This window comes from Ciconia boyciana, chromosome 22 (assembly GCF_034638445.1).
Source record: "Ciconia boyciana chromosome 22, ASM3463844v1, whole genome shotgun sequence".
In the NCBI taxonomy this organism is placed as follows: Eukaryota; Metazoa; Chordata; class Aves; order Ciconiiformes; family Ciconiidae; genus Ciconia; species Ciconia boyciana.
The window spans coordinates 5,373,646-5,392,810 of record NC_132955.1 but is presented as its reverse complement, the minus strand read 5'-3'; the positions used below and the strand labels follow the sequence as shown (position 1 = coordinate 5,392,810).

Here is a 19,165-nt window from a genome sequence, read left to right as displayed (position 1 = left end):
AGCTGTTGATGTTTGTGTCTTTTTGTGCCAGCAGCGTATCTGAGAAGGGAATTAGCTGCTATTCAAGGTCACTGCTGTTTTCACATGGCTCATACCATATGACTTAAATCGCATCTTTAAATAAATCCCTACTATCCCATCAGTTTAGTAGTTACGTTAAGCACCAATTACAGTTAATAGTTGCTGTTGGCTCTGGTTTTTTTGGACAGGAGTCCGTTACCTTGTCACCCAACTGACTTCCTCCCTTTTCCCTTAATAACCCCAAAGGAAATGCTCAAAGTGTCATTAACAGTAAAGGACGACCGACCGTCGCCTTACTCCTCTGCAGGGGAAGTGGGGAGAAACACACACCTTCCTGCAGTCGGGATGCTTGGGAGGCTGCTCAGAACAGGCTCCAGGACTCGGAAATACCTGAGACATGGCCAGGAGAGCCTGGCAAAGACGATGAAGAGGGCAGAGATGGCTTTGTAGGTGGTTGTGCGCTGTGTTTCTCTACTTAGCTTTAAATGAACCCTGTGCAGCAGCGCAGAGCACAGCGGGAGCTGCAAAGCTTGCCTGGAAAGCTGGGGTGCAGTCTCAGGGAGGGCTACACCTCTGGGAGGGCTGCCTCTGACCCCACCAGCTGAAAATCATGCTGCCCCTGTATCATCTCCAGGAAAGTCTCCTGGAGAGGTGGCTGGGCTGTCCTGCCCCAAAAATTGGCTCCAGAAGAGGAAAGGTTTCCAGAGCCCCTTTTGGGGAGGGTCTCCAGGGAGCCCGAGCTGCGATTCCCGGTCTCTAAGCTCCTGCACTCTCTGCAGACTGTTCTGGAGGTGCTCTTGCTGCCTACCGGTGATTTTCAGCCTGATTCAGCATTGCAATTCAAATGAACGGGTTCCCTCTTGAAAGGTAGTGTTACAAACTGTTGCCGACTGCTGGGTGATGGGCAGCCCGGGGGGACATGGGGCTGCTCCCCACCACGAGGCGATGCCTGCACGTCTGCCCAGCATCACCCAGCACAGACCCCAGGACACCCCAGGGTGAGGTCTGCAGCCAACACGGCTCTCCATGCTGCTGTGGGGCCCAGTTCCAAGCCCCAAATAACCTGGCACGAGCCAGGGAAGCCAAGCAGCGCTCAAATCCCAACTTTCTGCCCTCGAAGTGGGACACTCCAGCTGCCCTACCCCTGACCCGACCCATGGGGTGGTCTGGGTTTCTCCCCGGGGCTGCTCGCACCCCTCTGGAGGGCTGTGCCAGCCCGGGGCTGGAGCAGCCACCCGTGGTGGGGAGGGAGGCGTCAGCAGCTCCCTGGGCAGATAGTTTTTCAAAGCAGATTCCAAAGGGCTTACACAACCCCGGCAAGTAATAGGAGCGATTCGGCAAGCCGCCGCGCTTCCCTCCCCTGCCTTGCTCCTTAAGAAGGGAGAGCAGGGCCCACGCAGCCTGGAAAACAAGCTTCAAAGCCGCCAGCAAGAGGGTTACCAAGTTTAGAAAGGATTTCATGCTCGCCTGGAACTTGCAGACCTGCAGCGCAGGCAGCGAGCAGTTCGGGTTAGCAGGGAGGGCAATGGGCAGGGCAACGGGCAGGGAGGGAGAGTGATGGGGACCCGGGTTCACCAGGACCCAGGGGAAGGACCCCTGTGCTGCAGGGGGGTCGTGCATCCCCGGGATGCCACCGGGACCGCGGTGAGGATGGGGGATGCTGGGGATCTGCAAAAGTCTTCCAGGGGGGTCTGCTCCCAAAGGCACCTGGGAGCAAAGGGCCAGCCCTGGGGTGAGGTGGATATAACACTGCCTCCGTCCCTCATCGCAGGAGGGTGGGAAATGGGGGAGGAAAGCCTGAAAAGGCACGTGGAGAAGAAAGGGCAGCTTGAAGATGAGCCCTCTTTTGTCCCAGAGTTGCTCCTGCATGTGCCTAAAGTTGTTAAATTTTCCATGCCTCGGTTTCCCCTTCTGTTCCTGATCTAGTTTCAGCTGAAGGTCCCTCAGAAATTGCTTTTTACCCTGCTTTAGAGCTGACCACACAGCACATCCCTACCGGGTCAACAGGAGGGAGGTCAAGCCCTTTGCCTGTGCTCCTGTATGGCTCCAACAAGACCATGCCTACAGGCATAGCCCTGTAGAGGAGCTGAGCTGGATGGTATTGGCCAGAGAGCAAGGGGCAGAGGTGTCCCCACCCCACAACACCCTCCGACTTGCCCCCCACTTTTCATTGAGGGTCCACCCCAGCTCTGAGACTCACCACGAGGTTCCCGATGACCATGACCATCATGAAGACAATGAGGCACATGGTCTGGCCAGCCACCTCCATGCAGTCCCACATGGTCTCAATCCACTCCCCACAGAGGATGCGGAAGACGATGAGGAAGGAGTGGAAGAAGTCATTCATGTGCCAGCGGGGCAGCGTGCAGTCGAGGGAGATCTTGCACACGCACTCTATGTAGCTCTTCCCAAAGAGCTGCATCCCCACCACGGCGAAGATGAAGACGATGATGGCCAGCACCAGCGTGAGGTTCCCCAGGGCACCCACCGAGTTACCAATGATCTTGATGAGCATGTTGAGGGTGGGCCAGGACTTGGCGAGCTTGAAAACCCTCAGCTACAAGGAGCAAGGAGACAAGACGTTGATTTGCCTGGGGCCTTCATTGCCACAAGGTGTCAGCAAGGCTGCGAAGCTGGGATTAGACCTTCATGTGGCAGTTTTATTAAGGCAGGAGGGATTAAACACCCAACTGCTTTGCAGAGCGCAGACTCTGACTTTCCTAAATATTTAGCTCGACTGTCAGTGTTATCTTTAACAGGGGACAAGTTGGTGACCACCATAAAGGAGATCAAACAAGCCATTCTCCACCTTGGTGGCAATTGCATCCGAAACCCCCCGGCACAGCTCGTCCCCGGCACGTACCAAGCGGAAGGAGCGGAGCACGGAGAGCCCTTGCACGTTGGCCAGGCCCAGCTCCACCAGGCTCAGGGTGACAATGATGCTGTCAAAGATATTCCAGCCCTGCTGGAAATACTCGTAGGGGTCCAAAGCAATGAGCTTCAGGACCATCTCCGCCGTGAAGATCCCTGTAAAGACCTGTGGGAAACAGCACCCTGTCAGCTTGCTTGAAAGCCAGTGCTTGGCATGGGGTGGGTAGCACCTCTCCTTTTTGGGGTATTCCCAAGGTGTTTCATCCCTCTGGGTTCAGCGCTGGTTGAGAACAAGCTCCCCAGCTGCTGCCCAGTGTGGCTTGTGGATCCAGGCTGGGAATACTGGGGACCGATTGCTACTGGAGAGACTTGGTAAAGGTGCATGTTGGCAGGTGGAAATTAAAAATAAAAGTCTCACTGGCAAAGGGACCCCCTTCAAATGACTGCTGAATCAGAGAGAGTCCCAGCGCTGGGAACTGGGGTGCTACTGGGATGCCCCTGCCCCTACCCGAGCCCTGCGAAAGCTGATCTGGCCTTTACACATTACTTTCTTCCTGGGACTACATCGGTGCTGTGCATTATCACATTACTCTGAGTGGGATCAGCAATGTGACAATTAGCATCCTTGATGCAATTTCATGACACGGCATGTGCAGAGGGGGCCCGGTGACAAATATTGCCCTGGATGTGGATCATGTTGGGATGCACAGGTCCTTGCCCCCACTTTGCAGGGAGACTTCTGCACTGGCATCCCAGGGGATGCTCTCCGACATGCCCCTTTGCATGCCAGCCCACGAACGTCCCCTTTCCTGCTCTTGCCAGCTGATCCCTGCTCTCTTCGCTTACAGCCTGGTTGTCTGTCGGCCTGCAGCAAGATGGGCAGCAGGTGCTGCTGCTTTCATCTCGGGCATAGGCAGGTGATGTGGGGGGAGACTGTGGCTCAGTGGGAGCTGCTTCTCCTGCTCCCATCCCCACCTGGCCCTTCTCCAGCAAATCCCACTGGCCCTGCCGTCTCCCTGCATTGGGGTGTACATGCAGCCAGAAACTGCCACTGGCCCGAAGGAAAAGCTGGACCTGTCTTTGCAGCGTGACCGTGCTTCGAGCAACAGCCAATTAATCCCCTTGTATTTCCTGAATGAAACCAGAGACAAAGCAGCTATGCGCTGAGCGTCATCCTGCCCACCCACGGCTCGGGCACCGGCATGTGTCACTCCAGTGCCTGTGCACAGAGAGGCCCCGGCAGGTGCTGGAGCAGGGCAAGGTGGCGGGAGAGGAGACGGCCAGCTCTTCCATCCCTTAGCTGCATTTCCCAGAGCTACCAGGGCCCTCCTTGACTTGTTCCATGAGCAGATTGCATCCTAGCTGAAAGCCATTTACCCCGAGCTCCTTCAGGAGCAGCCGCAGCTGGTCGCTAAATACACCCATAAAATCAGGACAGCCCAGATTTGCAGTGATTTCACTGTGAAAAGTCCTGATGATGATGATGATGATGATTATTATTATTTAATGCTGCTAGCACTGTTGCCTCGTGGTCCGTGGGTACCTCTTTGCTTCCAGCACCTGAATTGGCCCCTGATCTGCCACGTGGCCACTCAGCATCGCAAGGACGCTGTGGTGTCAGCCAGGGCTGGCAGCAGCTCGTGCCTGGGCTGCATTGCAAAGTAGAAGATGGCTCAGGACAGCTCTGCAAGGCCATGGAGACATTGGCATCGCTGAGACGCACCAAACAAGACAGGAGCTGCAGCAGAAGGAGAGCAGGGGATGATGGATCCCACCCCCATATCACTTCCCTTGATCTGAGCCATCCTGGAGTCCAGCCTATCACAGGGATGCTGTGCTCAGACCCTTGCAGCACTTTCTCAGCAGCTGGGACGTGTTTTCAGGCATGCATGCATGCTGTTCAGGTGACACAATGGCAGCAGAGGGGATCTGCCCACCAGGGTGGATGGTGTGGCTTCTGTGTCTCTAAATGGGGAAGGATGGGACCCCCTACCAGGGTAGCTGCCTACCAGGTTCCCCACGGTCAGCACGTTCTCAAACTGCTCCGTCATGGGGTAATGCTCCATCGCCATGAAGACTGTGTTGAGCACAATGCAGATGGTGATGCCCAGGTCCACGAAGGGATCCATCACCACCAGCTTGACAAACTCCTTCAGCTTCAGCCACAGAGGACAGCAGTTCCAGACCAGGAACATGTGGGCAAATTTGTACCACCAGGACGGGCACTTCTGGTGAGCTTCCTCCAGCTCTGAGGGCAGGAAAGGAAAATGTCATCAGTGTAGGCTTATGCTGTCCTCCCCTGGGTGGGGCAAGTGCTAACCCCCTAGAAGAGACCTCTCCTGAGGTCCTGAACCAGCCCCTAGACCATCTACGAGTTTAATATGGGAGCTAAAAGGAGGAGTCTTCCCACGGCCAGGCACAGTGATATTGCAGACCTTACCCTCCAAACCAGGGATGGAAAGGCAGATCCGTCAGGGGACTGTGGGTCCAAACCTGCTCTCAGCACCTGGGCAGGATCTGAGGTTTCCCTGCCATGCTGAGATTGCAGGGACATCCAAGGGAACTGCTCTGGGGTGGCCAGAGGTTTGGTGCCCATTCTCAGGGAGGACAGGGCTGAGAAACCTGTTATTGCTGAGTCTATGGTACTTTTCGCTGAAGTCGAGACAGCAGCTCTTGGGAAGCCACTCAACAGCTCTCAGTTGACTCTGCAGAGTGCTGTAATCAATTGCAAACCCATTCATTTGCAAGAGATATTGTATTATTGCCTCCAGGCATCATCCTAGCGAGCTGGGATGAAAAGCCTTGCTTGAGCCTCGCTGCGGTGCACTGACCCTGTACAGAGACCCCAGGTCCAGAATCATCCCTTGCATGGGGCTGGAGATTTGGGACAGCTCCTATCACTGATGTGTGCCCAGCACCCCAAGCCCACCAAAGCACAACAGCTGGGCAAAACCAGCTGGCACACACAACCCTCACCCAGGCTGGGGAAGGACATACCTTCCACAGCGTTGGAGATGACACTGATGGCACTCCCCACTCTCTTCTCGAGGCCTGGCCCATCTTGGTTGCCCACAGTGAGGTGGTTGTGGTCTGATTTCTCCGGCTCATTGGTTGGGTTGAACTAGAAGGAGAGGAGGCCGCAGGGGATGAATGCAGAGCACTGCAGGCTATTTAACGCACTTAAAGATAGGGCAGGCAAAAGAAAGGGCATGGTCTGGAGAGACCTGGGGGTGCAACATGGAAACTATAGGTGGGCTGCAGAAAGGCCCGTAGGACCCAACCCACAACGAGCTGGGCACAAGCCTGTCCCTCCACTGGGGTTTATTGGGGTGAGCACCCTCAAGGGACGGCAGAGACAGAGCCGAGCACGTACACCAATCACTGTAGCGGACCGCTCCAGCACGACCTTGGGAACCACTTGCCCGTTGCAGTCCTTTGCCTTGTCCTGGTCGCTGTTCAGGTCCGAGTCGCGCTCCTTCTTGGCCACGCTGCTGGGCAGGGAACCGCTGCTGGACCGCCGGTCCTGCAACTGCAGCAACCCACATCCCCATCACTCGCCTGTCCACAGCCATCGGGAGCTTCCTGCAATCACTGCAGGGCACCAGGCTACGGAGAGGAGCGAATTGAGCCCCAGGACCGTCCTGGGTAGGACTTTGTGACTCCAAAGTCTGCTGCTGCAGGACCTGAGCAGCAAACTCAGATCCTCACGAGCAACAGTGAGGGATAACAATTTGCAGAAGCTAAACAGAAGTTGCAAGCCTTTCCTTTTCACCTGGACATCCCGCTGTACTAAGCTCTGCACAGCAGTATTAGATCTGTTCAAATCTGGTCAGGATGAATAATTCATAAGGACAAAACCATGCAAACCTTCTGATTTCTGTCTTGCAGGAAACTTCTATCTTTGAAACAGGCTTTCATCCCAAATGGGAAAGAAGCAAAATCTTCAAGGCTCTTGCTGAAATGCAATGTCCAGAATTTTTGGACTTGCAGTGAATTTGTGAATGTTTGGGTCAAAATTTAAAATTCTTTTCCAAATGTTGTTTTATTAGGTTTTAATTCGCATATGCAATCGGTTTCTTGGTTTTTTTGTTTGTTTCCGACAGTGGTATTAATATTTGAAGTTTACTACACCCTCTGGTAGCACTAAGGATGCCACAGCGGAGTGGGAACCTCTCTGTTCCCACTGCACATCGCTGAGATGCAACACGGTTTCCACACTCGGTCGCTGGATATTAAATGGATCCGAGTGCCCATTTCTTGTAGGCGCTTTGCCCTCACTGTCAGCCTTATTCTGTCTTCTGCATTTCTCTAGGTGACAATATAGGAGTATCATCCCTTATTTATGCCTTTGGGCAGCTCACTGGTTAATTTGCTCAGGGAACTGGCCACAGCACCAGCTTTACGCCCAGCCCTGGAGTCCCTATCCCTCGGGCAGGGCTTGCTTAGACCCATCCTGCAAACAGCAGCAGCCAGATAAGAGCAAGCCACTTCCTCAGAGGATGTTGTGGCTCAGCACAGATAAGCAATGAGAGATAGAGGCTCTAGAGAGAGGAAAACACTGTTTTGTGTCTCTGTCTACATGCAAGGAAGCTGGTCTTTTGCCCAGACTAACAGTTCATTTTGCAGGGATGTCCCCTGCGGACATTGCTGACATAGACCAAAATGATGATTAGAGATGGAAAATGGCTGGGCTGCAGTATCAGACATCACAGAAGCTTTTGCCAATGTTTTTATAGGCATATTGTGCTGAAAAGAGACTCCCAAGTCCCTAAGGTAACAACCCAGGACTGCCGTGGGGCAAATGTCTCTTGTCTAGGCCGTGCTTTTGCCAAGAAAGGTTGGACTAGGTGATCCTTGAGGTCTCTTCCAACCTTGTATTCATAGAATCATAGAATGCTTTGGGTTGGAAGGGACCTTTACAGGTCATCCAGTCCAACCCCCCTGCAGGAGCAGGGACATCTTCAACCTGATCAGGGTGCTCAGAGCCCCGTCCAACCTGAACTTGAGTGCTTCCAGGGATGGGGCATCCACCACCTCTCTGGGCAACCTGGGCCAGTGCTTCACCACCCTCATTGTAAAAAATTTATTCCTTATATCTAGTCTAAATCTACCCTCTTTTAGTTTAAAACCATTGCTCCTTGTCCTCTCACAACAGGCTGTGCTAAAAAGTCTGTCCCCATCTTTCCTATAGCCCCCCTTTAAGTACTGGAAGGCCACAGTAAGGTCTCCCCGCAGCCTTCTCTTCTCCAGGCTGAACAACCCCAGCTCTCTCAGCCTGTCCTCGCAGCAGAGGTGCTCCAGCCCTCGGGTCATTTCCATGGCCTCCTCTGGACCCGCTCCAACAGCTCCATGTCCTTGTGCTGAGGGCCCCAGAGCTGGACGCAGCACTGCAGGGGGGTCTCACCAGAGCAGAGCAGAGGGGCAGAATCCCCTCCCTCGACTGCTGGCCACGCTGCGGGTGATGCAGCCCAGGATACAGTTGTTGGCTTTTTGGCCAACTTTGTTGGCTCATGTCCAGCTTTTCATCCACCGGTACCCGCGAGTCCTTCTCTGCAGGGCCGCTCTCGATCCCGTCATCCCCCAGCCTGTATTGATATTGGGGATTGCCCCAGCCCAGGTGCAGGACCCTGCACTTGGCCTTGTTGAACCTCATGAGGTTCACATGGCCCCGCTCTTCCAGCCTGTCCGGGTCCCTCTGGATGGCATCCCATCCTTCTGGCGTGTCAGCCGCACCACTCATCCTGGTGTCATCTGCAAACTTGCTGAGGGTCTTCTATGATTCTATGAAATGGGTGGAAATCAGGCAGCTTCAGAGACCACCCGTTTTGACACCAGCTCGTGCGACTGCAAACTCTCTGCAGCATCAGGCATGCATATCTGCCTGTGTGCTGGGGGACAGCAGTGAGGCCGGGCCCTGAGAGCTGTGCCTCGGCTCCTGCAAGGACACCAGGGCTTCCCCAGGTGAGTGCAGGGTCTCTCGAGCCCTCTCTTCTGTTTCCAGTTTTGGCCAAAAGCAACTGGTTTGCTAATGCATTTAGCTTTGCTGCAACTGCCCTGTCTTCCTTGAGTGCTTCTTTTGTACCCTGATCATAATCTGCCCGTGCAGGCTCTCTGCCAGCTTTCCTGCTCTTGATGTGCTGCAGGAAGAGATATTGTTAGTTCTGGTGCCTTTTATGCCTTGTTTCTCACCTCCTCCTTTCAAGCAATACCGCACCGCTGTGCTGCACCTCTCTGCTGCCTCCCAGTGCTCCCTGTGCTGGATTTGGGATGTAGAAATTAAATATTTTCAGCCTTTTTTTTTTCCCCACCCAGGATAGTATCTCAACTTTTTGATTCTGCTGTGACCCCCAAAATAGTTCCTCAATTATTATCTTTGCTTACTGTGGACCAAACGGGGCTTACTCTTGGATTTTACATAAATAGAGGCACCACCACGCTTGTTGCTACCTCCCCTTTTCTCCCCCTGTTCCTAAGGTCCCTCATTTTGGCCTCCACACATTCCACCAACCATCTTCTCTTGCTCCTCCTGATGCTTCTTCAGCTGCTCCATGAGCCGCTGAAATTCCTCTTCCTTCTGCTGTTCCTCCAGCATCGTGGCGTCATTTTGTTCTGCGTAAGCCATGGCCACCACTGCGAGGATGAGGTTGATGAGGTAGAAGGAACCAAGAAATATAACCACCACGAAGAAGATCATGTACGTTTTCCCTGCTGCACGCAGTGTCTGTGGAAAGAGGAGGCATGGGCTGTCACACCACCTCGGCACAATATCGGTTTGGTGACGCTTCCCACGAAAGGTCTTGCACCAGGGCACCCTCCCATTTGTGGTAGGAGTACAATATTTTGCTCCCATCTTCCCAAGGGCTGCTCATTGCCCAGCTGACCTTCCTGCAGTCCATGCACTGGGGTAGGACTTGTGTGAAAGAGCCAGAAGTCGCGGCAAACCCAGCCACGCTGCTCCGTGCTATCTGGTAGCCCAAGGGCTGTAGGGAGACAGGACCAATATTGCTGTGACAGGGGCTGATGTCTCTCAGTCCTCAGCTTCTCAGGTCTCACCCTTGGGCCAAGAGTGGTCCCTTTTCTAACTCTGGATCTGGGCATAATAATTTCCAGAGGACAAGCGTAACCTTTAGACATAGGCTTGCTTTTATCTAAACAGTCTCTGGACCCAGGGTCAGCTGGGATTTTATGGTGTCTGCAACTTCTCCCTAGAGGATGACTCAATGCAGAGGACAAGTGACCTAGCTTTTCCCCCTCACCCTCTCCCTGAGCTCAAGCCAGAGATGTACTACTCTTATAAATCCCTGATTTCCATGATACAGCTGACAGCACTGCTGAAGCACACCTGGACTTTGCCCTGGAAAATACATTGCACTGCTCGGGTTGGGGAACTGGATGGGACCATGCCCCATCTCTGCTGATCCTGGTTAGATCCATAAACCACAGGACGAGGTCCCACAAGTTTCCAGTCAAGTAACTTTTTACCTATCGAGACCAGGGGCAGCATCGAAACAAGAGAAGCATTTGCACAAGGATAAAAATTTGGTGCCTACCAGCTGGAAGAGGTTCTCCCAGAAGTCCTGCGTCATGAGGCGGAAAAGGGCCAGGAAAGCCCAGCTGAAGGTGTCGTAGCTGGTGTAGCCGTAGTTTGGGTTCCTCCCCGCCTTCATGCACTGGTACCCTTCAGGGCACTTCCTACCAAAGGAGCCGTGGGGGCAGCTGGCGTGAGCCCAGGGCGCTGCCCCTCCTGTACCCGCAGCCAAGCGCTCCATCCCTGGAGGTGCTGAGATGCTTCAGCAGACACCCACCCCTCACGCCGACACAGTCGGGATGCCCGGACTGATACCACCTTCCCCAAAGCTGATACAGTCAGGATGCCCGGACTGGTACCCCCCTCCAAGCTGATACAGTCAGGTTTCCCAGACCATTCACCTGCAGAGCCACGTTCCCAGCCCCGATTGTGTCCCATCCCAAGCATCAGTGGGAATGTCCCCTTGTCCCCTCCCGGGGAGCCAGAGGGGACCTCAGCCGCCAGCGTCAGCTGCACTCACCCAGCATCGCTGCTGTTTCCGCAGAGCAGGGCGTCAAGTGCTCCCTCCAGAAAGTAGAAATTGGCTTTGCAGTTGGGGAAAGAGCAAGACATAAGAAAAAATAAATACAAACATTGATTTTCAAATTCTTGGCAGCTCCTCGCTGTCAGGGAAATTCCCTGAACCCCAGCGTCGGGCACTGGGTTATCTGCTCTCTGCTGACTTTGCTATTTGCATTGAACTACTTGGCACTAGCTCAGAGAGCTCATGGCGTTGTTTCACCGACCCAACTAGATGGCTCCCAAGCCCATAAAGAGCTCTGGAAACAGCCAGGTTGGCCAGGGTCAGGCCTCCTGGGAAGGTGGGTTAACACATGGTCAAAGCACCAGGGCTGGTCTGTTTTGCTGGGAAAATGTACAAAATAGCAGGGCATTCCCAGGGAGCACTGAGCACGGGGAACTGCAGGGGTCCCAAAAAAGCCTGGGGAAACTGTCTGTTACTGCTTCACGGCTATCGCCTTCCTCCTGCTGCTCCCATCCCAACCAGCCCCTACCTGGTGGGGAAAGCCACCCTGCTCACAGACCAGGGGTCCTTAAAGCTCCTCCTTAGAGCCTGAGCACAGACCCAGAGCCACAGGAGCTGCCAAGCAGTGCCACCACAGGTCACCTACCCCCAGGGACACATAGGTGAGCACCTGGAGACACCCACCCCAGGACATGGCAGAGCGCAGCTGGACCCCATCCTGGGCATCACCTAGCGCAGCCCTTCCAGGAGCCACACAGGGATTTCTGGAGCTTCCTCAAAGCATCCCCAGCTCTGCTTGGCTTCTTGCCACCAGGCTTTTATTTAATGTACGTGGGCTCATCGAGGAGATGTCCCGCTTGTGAAACTCCAGGCGATATGTTTTTGGCCCGGCCCCAATAGCTGTTAACCTGAATGCATGGCCGCAGGGCCCTGTTGCTATTTGCACTGCACTCATTAGATCCGATATATTGAATTTGCACCCCTACCAAGAAGCCTTCCTGTAATTAATGCCAGAGCTACTTGTACAGTTGGGCAAAGCAACTCAGCCGAGATGTAACCCAACCTTCTGCTGAGCTCTGCCGAGTGCCCTAAATGAGAGGTGAAACATCCCTGTGGAGCATCCTGCCACCGTGCAGCTCTGCCAGGCAGATTTTCTGAGAATTTTACATTTTCATGGAGTTTAAAAACCCAAAACCAAAAAACAAACAAACAACCCACTGCACTTTTTTGGGCCAGACTTGTTTCAAAGAAGTTGTAGGAAAGTAGCAAACTTGGAGACCTGTCCAAGGACCTGTGCTTGATCCCACCTCTCCCTTCTTCCCCTCCTGTTGGCTGTTGCGGTGTTGCATGCTTGCCTGCAATGCTCACTGGATGCAGCGGTACTTGGAGAAGGACCCAGCTATGATGCAGCAGTGAAAGTGGGTAAGAAATGTCATTCCTGCATCCTTCCTTCTGGTTTTCCACCCAAAGTCCCATCTGCTCCTGGAGGGTTTGGTGTCTCTGCTGTGACCAGCCAAATGGAGCAGCTGTTCACCAGTGCCCACCCCGATGGAGAGATTGTGCCCTCACTAGCAAGTGGAAGAGATGGAGACACTGGTTTGTCCAGGCCTTCCCACGGTGAAACCTTTCTGGAGGAGTTTAGCTTGCCCAGGTGGACTGCATTTTCCCTGGCAAGGAGGATTTGATCCCATCTGTCCATCCTATGAGTATGCACAACCCCTGTTTCACCCACCGGCCGCATCTCCCTGCAAAGCACCTTGGCAGGAAGATCCATGCGAGCAAACCATCTTGGTCTGACATGGAGGAAGAGCAAGGAAACTGAGGAGCAAACCAGGGTGATGGGTCAACAGAGAAAGGGATGCACGAGCATTTACCTTCATCGTTGATGTAGGCCTCGAAATCAAAGGTGCTGTTGCTGGTGAAGTTGCTGGTGAAGTTGCCGTAGAGCGTTGCGTTGGCCAATGTGTCATTGTCCAGCCCCAAGTCCCCCAGCAGGGTGTCGTTGAGGGGGGGCCACCGCACGCACTTCTGCCGGAGGTTCCCCATGAAGAGCTGGAGACCAACTAGGGCGAACACGCTCAGGCAGAAGACGGTGAGGATCATGACGTCCGAGAGCTTCTTCACCGACTGGATCAGAGCCCCAACGATCGTCTTCAGCCCTAGGGGGGAGGCGTGACTACTGAGCTAATCGCTCGTTTGCTAATTGTGGAGAACGTGCTATGGCGTTCCCAAAAGGTGCTGGATCTGGTGGGGACATGTGGTATCACCAAGTTCACCCCATGTGTTCAGACCCCCAGCTCTGTGCCCCATGTTGCATCCGAGCTGCCCCTCTGTCCTCACACATTGCTGGGCAGCATAAACCCTTCCCCCAAAACTGTCACCCTTGGACCCGTGCCAGCCAAGCCTCCCCATGGCAACCTTAACCTGGGTATCACAAGCCAAAGCCCACCCCAGCCTGGCAGCCATCAATTCCTTTTGGCTTTATGTTTTCCCCCAATGCCACAATCTGGCCTTTTTTGGCCCAAACCACTAGAGTAGACCACTTTGCTGTGGCACATGGAAAAGCTATTTGCCAGCCCAGCTGGAAGATGCTGAGCACTGCTCTCAGCTCCAGAAAAGCCTCTCTGGTCCAACACCCCCATGTGCTGCTGTCCCAGAGCCCAGCCGGTCCCTGCAGCCTGATGTCTTCAAGCTGGAGAAACCCCAACGTGTCCGAGTGAAGGTGACCAAGCGAGATCTGCATTAAGCATCAGGATTAACTCATCTCTCCCCCCAGCATCGCTGTTTTCTCCACAGAGGAGGCTCTCCCACAGATCCTCGGTGGGCTTTTGACATGGAGGATGTTGTTCCTGTCACCCAAGGTCTACAGGGATGATGGGTGATGCTGGGACATCCTGATGTTGATCTTAAAAGCAGCTCTGAACACAGAGCTTTCTCACGTGGAGGCAATTCTCCGAAGATGCATGATTTTTAACCCTGTCATCATGCCAGTTCCCCCCCTCCCCAAACTATTTAGGTAAAACCCTGTTCTCCAAGGGCTTGTCTATGTTGGGAAACTGCTGAGAACAGCCGTTCTAAACGTGTTTATTTTTGCAACTGCTATTTCTGCAGAGCCTCTTGGGGGGACGTCATTCCAGAAAGAAGCAGCAGCTTACTTTTTGCTAAATGCCATTTTTAGCCTGTTTTACGGAGGCAAAAAACATTCAAATACGAACCCTAAAGATCTGGAAACTGCAGGGACACAAAAATTTATTCACCCCAAGAAATTATCATTTGCAGTTCAATCTGACGCTTCTTCAGGGGGTCTGACCTATCATTTCTGTGAGCTTGCACTAGGTGGTACCAAAGCAGGGTATTGAAATGGCATCAGATTTGGGAAACAGCCATCAGAGGTATTTGATAACGTGCTCCTAACACTGCAGGCTGGATGTTTGGGGTGATGTTAAACACTCGCCATGTGGCTTTTGCACTAATACCCATTAAATATCTCAGCCTTAGAACCTGAGCAGTCTGGGGACAAAACCGTGTTTATGGCTCCGAGGACCAAGCAAAGCGTATCAGTTAATCGAGCCCATAAGCACAACGTGAGCACAAGCCCACTTAAGGCATCTCCAAGGAGCCCTAAAAACACCACATCCATCTCGTCAGGTGCTTTCCCTGGCCAAACAACCGAGTGACCTGACCCAAAAGCTGAATTATGTGGAAAATTATTTATAAGTATCAAATACCTTATTTCTTCTGTTTTCTCTTAGAGCTGTCAAAAGAACAAGGAATTGCTGTGAACTGTGGGAAAACCTGAGCTCAAGGAAGGGGAAGATATGAAGAGAAGACCCCTTCTTTAAGTCCCACCTGGTATCACGGTGATGGTTTTCAAGGCGCGGAGGACGCGGAAGGTCCTGAGAGCAGAGATGTTCCCCAGGTCCACGAACTCGGTAATGTAGCTGCAGGACAGGAGAGGAAAGGACTTCAAGGGATCTGCCAGGCACCCACCCCCCTGTTTCTCAGCCCTCCTCCCCAGGGTCCCCCCCTGGTTGCAGTGTCCAGACCTCCTGTCCTCCCCCATCCCACCAAACTCACGCCATGGAGATGACCATGAAGTCCAGCCAATTCCACGGGTCACGCAGGAATGTGAAGCTGTCGATGCAGAAGCCTCTCGACAGTATCTTGATGAGGGACTCGAAGGTGTATATCCCAGTGAAGGTGTATCTGAAACAGGAACAGTGACTCAGGGGATGCTCACCATGGTCCAAGGGCCAGCTCAGGATGAGGTTTTGTCCACCTCTGCCAGTGGGACCATCTTGGGGAGCTGAGTTTGGGGGCTCATGGTCATGGGCTGCTGGGTTCTTGGGGTGCTTCGGCACTGGGGGAGGATTTTACCTTACCTCGTAAGGCAAGTTGGGATATCTTGAGGTACCAATCCCTTTGGTGACTATTCTGCAACACCTCTGATCCCTGCTGATGTCCCACCACCACTACGCTCTCTGTAAAACCCTGCTGAGACCTGATTGTGCAGAACCACTGCAGAAAATGCTGGATTTTCCCCTTCTCACCTGGGGCTGGTTGTCCATGCTCCTCGGACTGGTGGATCTGCTCAGCCTCTCCAGACTATTGTTATCCCACTGCTGACCCAACCTGACCCAACCTGCTCTGCAATGGTCTCCTGTCACAGGGACCCCACCAGATTTTGGGCAGCTCTGAAACACTCCCACTCTTTGCAATACCTAATGCAGAGCGCGGACATCCCTTCTGAGATCAAGAGGGCCATCAGCACCTCCCAAAGACACCTCTGCTCCTCTGAAGGGTGCCTGGATCCCAACACATCCCTCTCTCAGCCTTGGTCCTGTCCCTCCTGAGGATGGCCCCTATGGCTGGGGGAGGTCATGGGAGGCAGGGACTTACTCCACGTTCTTGGACCATGCTGGGGGGTTGCTCAGCGTCATAAACACGCAGTTAGTTAAAATTGTGATCATGATGAACATGCTGAATAATTTAAAACCTGGTCAAGGAGAAATGCTGTGGCTGTTGCCTGAATTCCCCCCTTCACACGGTTATAAAGCCAAGCACCCCTACTCCTCTTGTCCTGGCTCCCACCTTGGTCCCATGCCCTCACCTGCTCCTCCTGAAGCTCTCTCCCAGCTCCGTCCCGTGCTCACACTTTCCCCTTAGTCCCCCTGTTCCCATGCACGGTCCTGGCCCCTGCCCTCCCTTTCTGTTCCCCTCCCCATCTCCGCGGTGCTGGTTCTGCCTCCCTTCTTGTCCCCTCTGCTCCTTCCTCTCCATCACCCCAGGATACAGCTTTCCCCACTTGTCTGATCCCTCTGCCACAAGCATCCCCTCTTTTTCCTCCTACCTCCTGGCCACCAACCCCTGCTGCCACCAGAGCTCTGCTGGGATCACTTCCCACCCATCCTAGTGCCCCTCTTGCTCTTGGGGTCCTTTCCTGTCTTTCCATCTCTGCTTGTCTCACACCAAAAGCCCCAGCACTGCCCAAGTTGCCTCCTTCCCCGTACCCCAATGTCCTGGTTCCTCTGCCTTCCCTCTCGCAAAGCATCCTTTGAGCTCCCCAATTCACCCACTTCCCAGATGGGACAGGATCCCCTGATGTGTAAACATTTTCCTTTCTTTCCAAGTCTCTCCAGACCTTAGAGACCTTGAACCTCTTCCTAGGGAGCTCCACCACTCAGGTTTCTTCCCTTCTCCAACCAAACTGATTCCTCCCTTCTCCAACCAAGACTGAGCTCTGGGTGCCACCAAGGTGCCCAAGGCCTTCAAGCACCCACTCCTTGGGAAGGGCAAAGCACTGAGATGGCTGGGCAGTGGGTCCTGGCCATGATGGCGGCCAGCCCAGGAGATTTGCTCACCACACCATCATGCAACACTTCTCTCAGCCCTCTCCCAGGGCTGCTTGCACTCTGAGCATCAGGGTTTGACCTGGCAATGGAGCAGCATCACGGAGGGCAAGGATATGAATGGATAAGCACTTTGATGGCTCCTCTGCGGATGGGGTGGAAGGGGCCCAGCAGGTAGAGGGCAGGGGTCGCCGAGAAGCGGAAGATGGACTTCCCTTTGTTGAGGACTATGAATGTCTGTGGAGAAAAGAGAGGAAGGAGATGGGTTAGCCCTTCTGCACACCCCCGAAACACCCACGGATCAAGTGCTGCCATTAGAGGTGAGACCTCTGTGCGTGCTTTGGATCTCCAAAAGCTCAGGACTTTGCCAAGGAACAGATGCTCTGCTTTGGAGGAGAAGCAACCACAGCAGTCTGGGGCTGTGGATCACCACGATGGGCTCAGCTGAGACCCTGGGGCATGGTGGAAAGAGGAGGAGGTCCGTGCTTTGGTCTTTTTCTTGGGACTTACATCTAATGCCAAGTCTACCCGTGGCCTAAGCTCTGCCCTCACCTTCTTATCCTTGTAGAAAGGGTCCAGGTCCTCCAGGGGGGTCCCGATGAGCTCCAGCGGTGGGTCACCATAGATGAGGGGCAGGTTCTTGCCAGCTTCTAGGTCGCTGCTGGGCTTGATCTCCTCTTCCTCGGGCAGCTCCACTTGCTGCCGCTTTACCTTGAGCGCCTCTGCCTCGGCGATGCGCTGCTCAATGGCAGCCAGCGAGGCGGGGGTGAAGGGGCGGAGGTTCTCAGGGCCCGGGATGTGCGGCAGGCCAGCCATCCTCTCATTCTGCTCCCAGGACGCCTGCGCCCAGCCTGCTGGGGAGAGCGGGACTGAGAAGGCAATGCCAGCTGGTGCCGTTTTGGGGCAGTTCTGCTCAGCCCTTGAAACCAGATGATGGCAGCATCTCGGTGGGTTTTTGCAAATGGGTTTATTGCAGAAATACTGAACTTGCAAGAAAGATTATTATGCATGGATTGCTTGCAGATGGAGCACCCTGCGTGCTCCTTCTCCTCCCAGACCCCCGTTCAGCCTCTGATCAAAAAGCACCATCAGGGTGAGCACAATACGGGCTGAGCAGTTGGTGTCCCTGGCACCAGCTGGCTGTCGTCAGACACGCAATTTCACAACCTAGACAGGGTTGTTCAACAAAACAAAACAAAACAAAACAAAACAAAACAAAACACCTTCAGCATCAGTGACACCGCTCCAGCTGTATCCCCTTTGTAATACGCTGCAAGGTTTCGGCAGCTTTCCTCTAAGCGTGGTGCTCAAAGCAAGAGGTTCCTCAGCCAGAGGAGCTCAGTCCTGCGGAGTCAGTGGCCATTTCACAGCACCCGTCCATAGGAAACACGAGTAACCTGCAGTGCCAGATGGCTCTGCTCCCAAGAGGAAGGGGTTAAAATCTTATCTTGAGCTAAAAAGCAAGGCAATAATGGCACTTTCTAATGTTACAGAGATCAGGATGACTCCCCAGACAGGAATAGGATGGGCCATTTGGGAGAGATAAGGGTGGCTCCACTGAGCAGCAGAACAACAAAAAGGGTTGGAGAGAGCAAAATGAGGAGGAGACGGGTGGTTGCACCCAGAGGAACAGGCTGTGGTGCCCTGAGCGAGGCCAAAACGCCTGGCAAAGGCTTCCTAGACACGAGAAAGGTTCTTGCTTTGAGTTACCTTGCCTCAGCTTTGCCTCGGTATATGTTCGACCCATAAACACCAGCTTATGTCAGAGATGAGCCCAATATACCATAACACTTGATCCTGCTTTGCAGGGTTGCTGGGATAGATGCACCTCTGTGCCTCACCCTCCCCAAAATGAGCGTCCCACTGGCACGCTCCAGTGGCACGCCCCACTGGCACGCTCCAAGTGGCAACTCCTCCATGCACCAAAACTTTACATGATGCCGTTGAGCACCTGCCCCCCGAAAAAGCTCAAGGATCAATACTCCTTATAGCCCCAGCCCTGCCATGCTGAGAGCTGGAAACCTTCAGCCCTTTGTAATTAAGGGGAACTGGACATTTATAGCCCTGATGGGAAGAGAGACTCTGGGTGCATAATGGCATCGACACGTTCCTATGGTGATTATAAAACCAAATGGTAAAAGCAACGGCAAAGGGAGGTATTGATTTCAAGCAGCGCAGGGTAACTGCATTTTAGGAACCACTCTATTGCTACTGAATTGAATCTCGGTGTGCAAAATGGATTTTCTTCTGCCAAGGGCAGGCGATCCCCACAGTAGCAGAGTGTGGTAGGGGTATTACTGCTCAGCCCCCATCGCATCCAGCCCCAGGGATGAAGCAGGGACTGGCCCCTGGCTGCAACATCTCTTGGGCAGA

The 19,165-nt window shown here is 53.8% G+C and overlaps 1 protein-coding gene across 1 annotated transcript in view; it reads right to left on the bottom strand.

Moving 5' to 3' along the window:
- Window positions 1-17,623, bottom strand: part of SCN4A (sodium voltage-gated channel alpha subunit 4) — a 32,605-nt gene extending 14,982 nt beyond the window's left edge. Inside the window, exons 1-14 of the mRNA XM_072885671.1 lie at window positions 17,345-17,623; window positions 16,911-17,029; window positions 15,843-15,932; window positions 15,021-15,149; window positions 14,793-14,884; window positions 12,818-13,102; window positions 10,941-11,004; window positions 10,443-10,584; window positions 9,401-9,613; window positions 6,266-6,421; window positions 5,890-6,013; window positions 4,902-5,140; window positions 2,885-3,058; window positions 2,222-2,578 (exon numbers count right to left, since the gene is read on the bottom strand). Coding sequence (XP_072741772.1) covers window positions 2,222-2,578; window positions 2,885-3,058; window positions 4,902-5,140; window positions 5,890-6,013; window positions 6,266-6,421; window positions 9,401-9,613; window positions 10,443-10,584; window positions 10,941-11,004; window positions 12,818-13,102; window positions 14,793-14,884; window positions 15,021-15,149; window positions 15,843-15,932; window positions 16,911-17,029; window positions 17,345-17,608 — 2,448 coding nt within the window. The 5' untranslated portion in view covers window positions 17,609-17,623. The remainder of the gene's footprint in view (window positions 1-2,221; window positions 2,579-2,884; window positions 3,059-4,901; window positions 5,141-5,889; window positions 6,014-6,265; window positions 6,422-9,400; window positions 9,614-10,442; window positions 10,585-10,940; window positions 11,005-12,817; window positions 13,103-14,792; window positions 14,885-15,020; window positions 15,150-15,842; window positions 15,933-16,910; window positions 17,030-17,344) is intronic.
- Window positions 17,624-19,165: the final 1,542 nt, after the last annotated feature.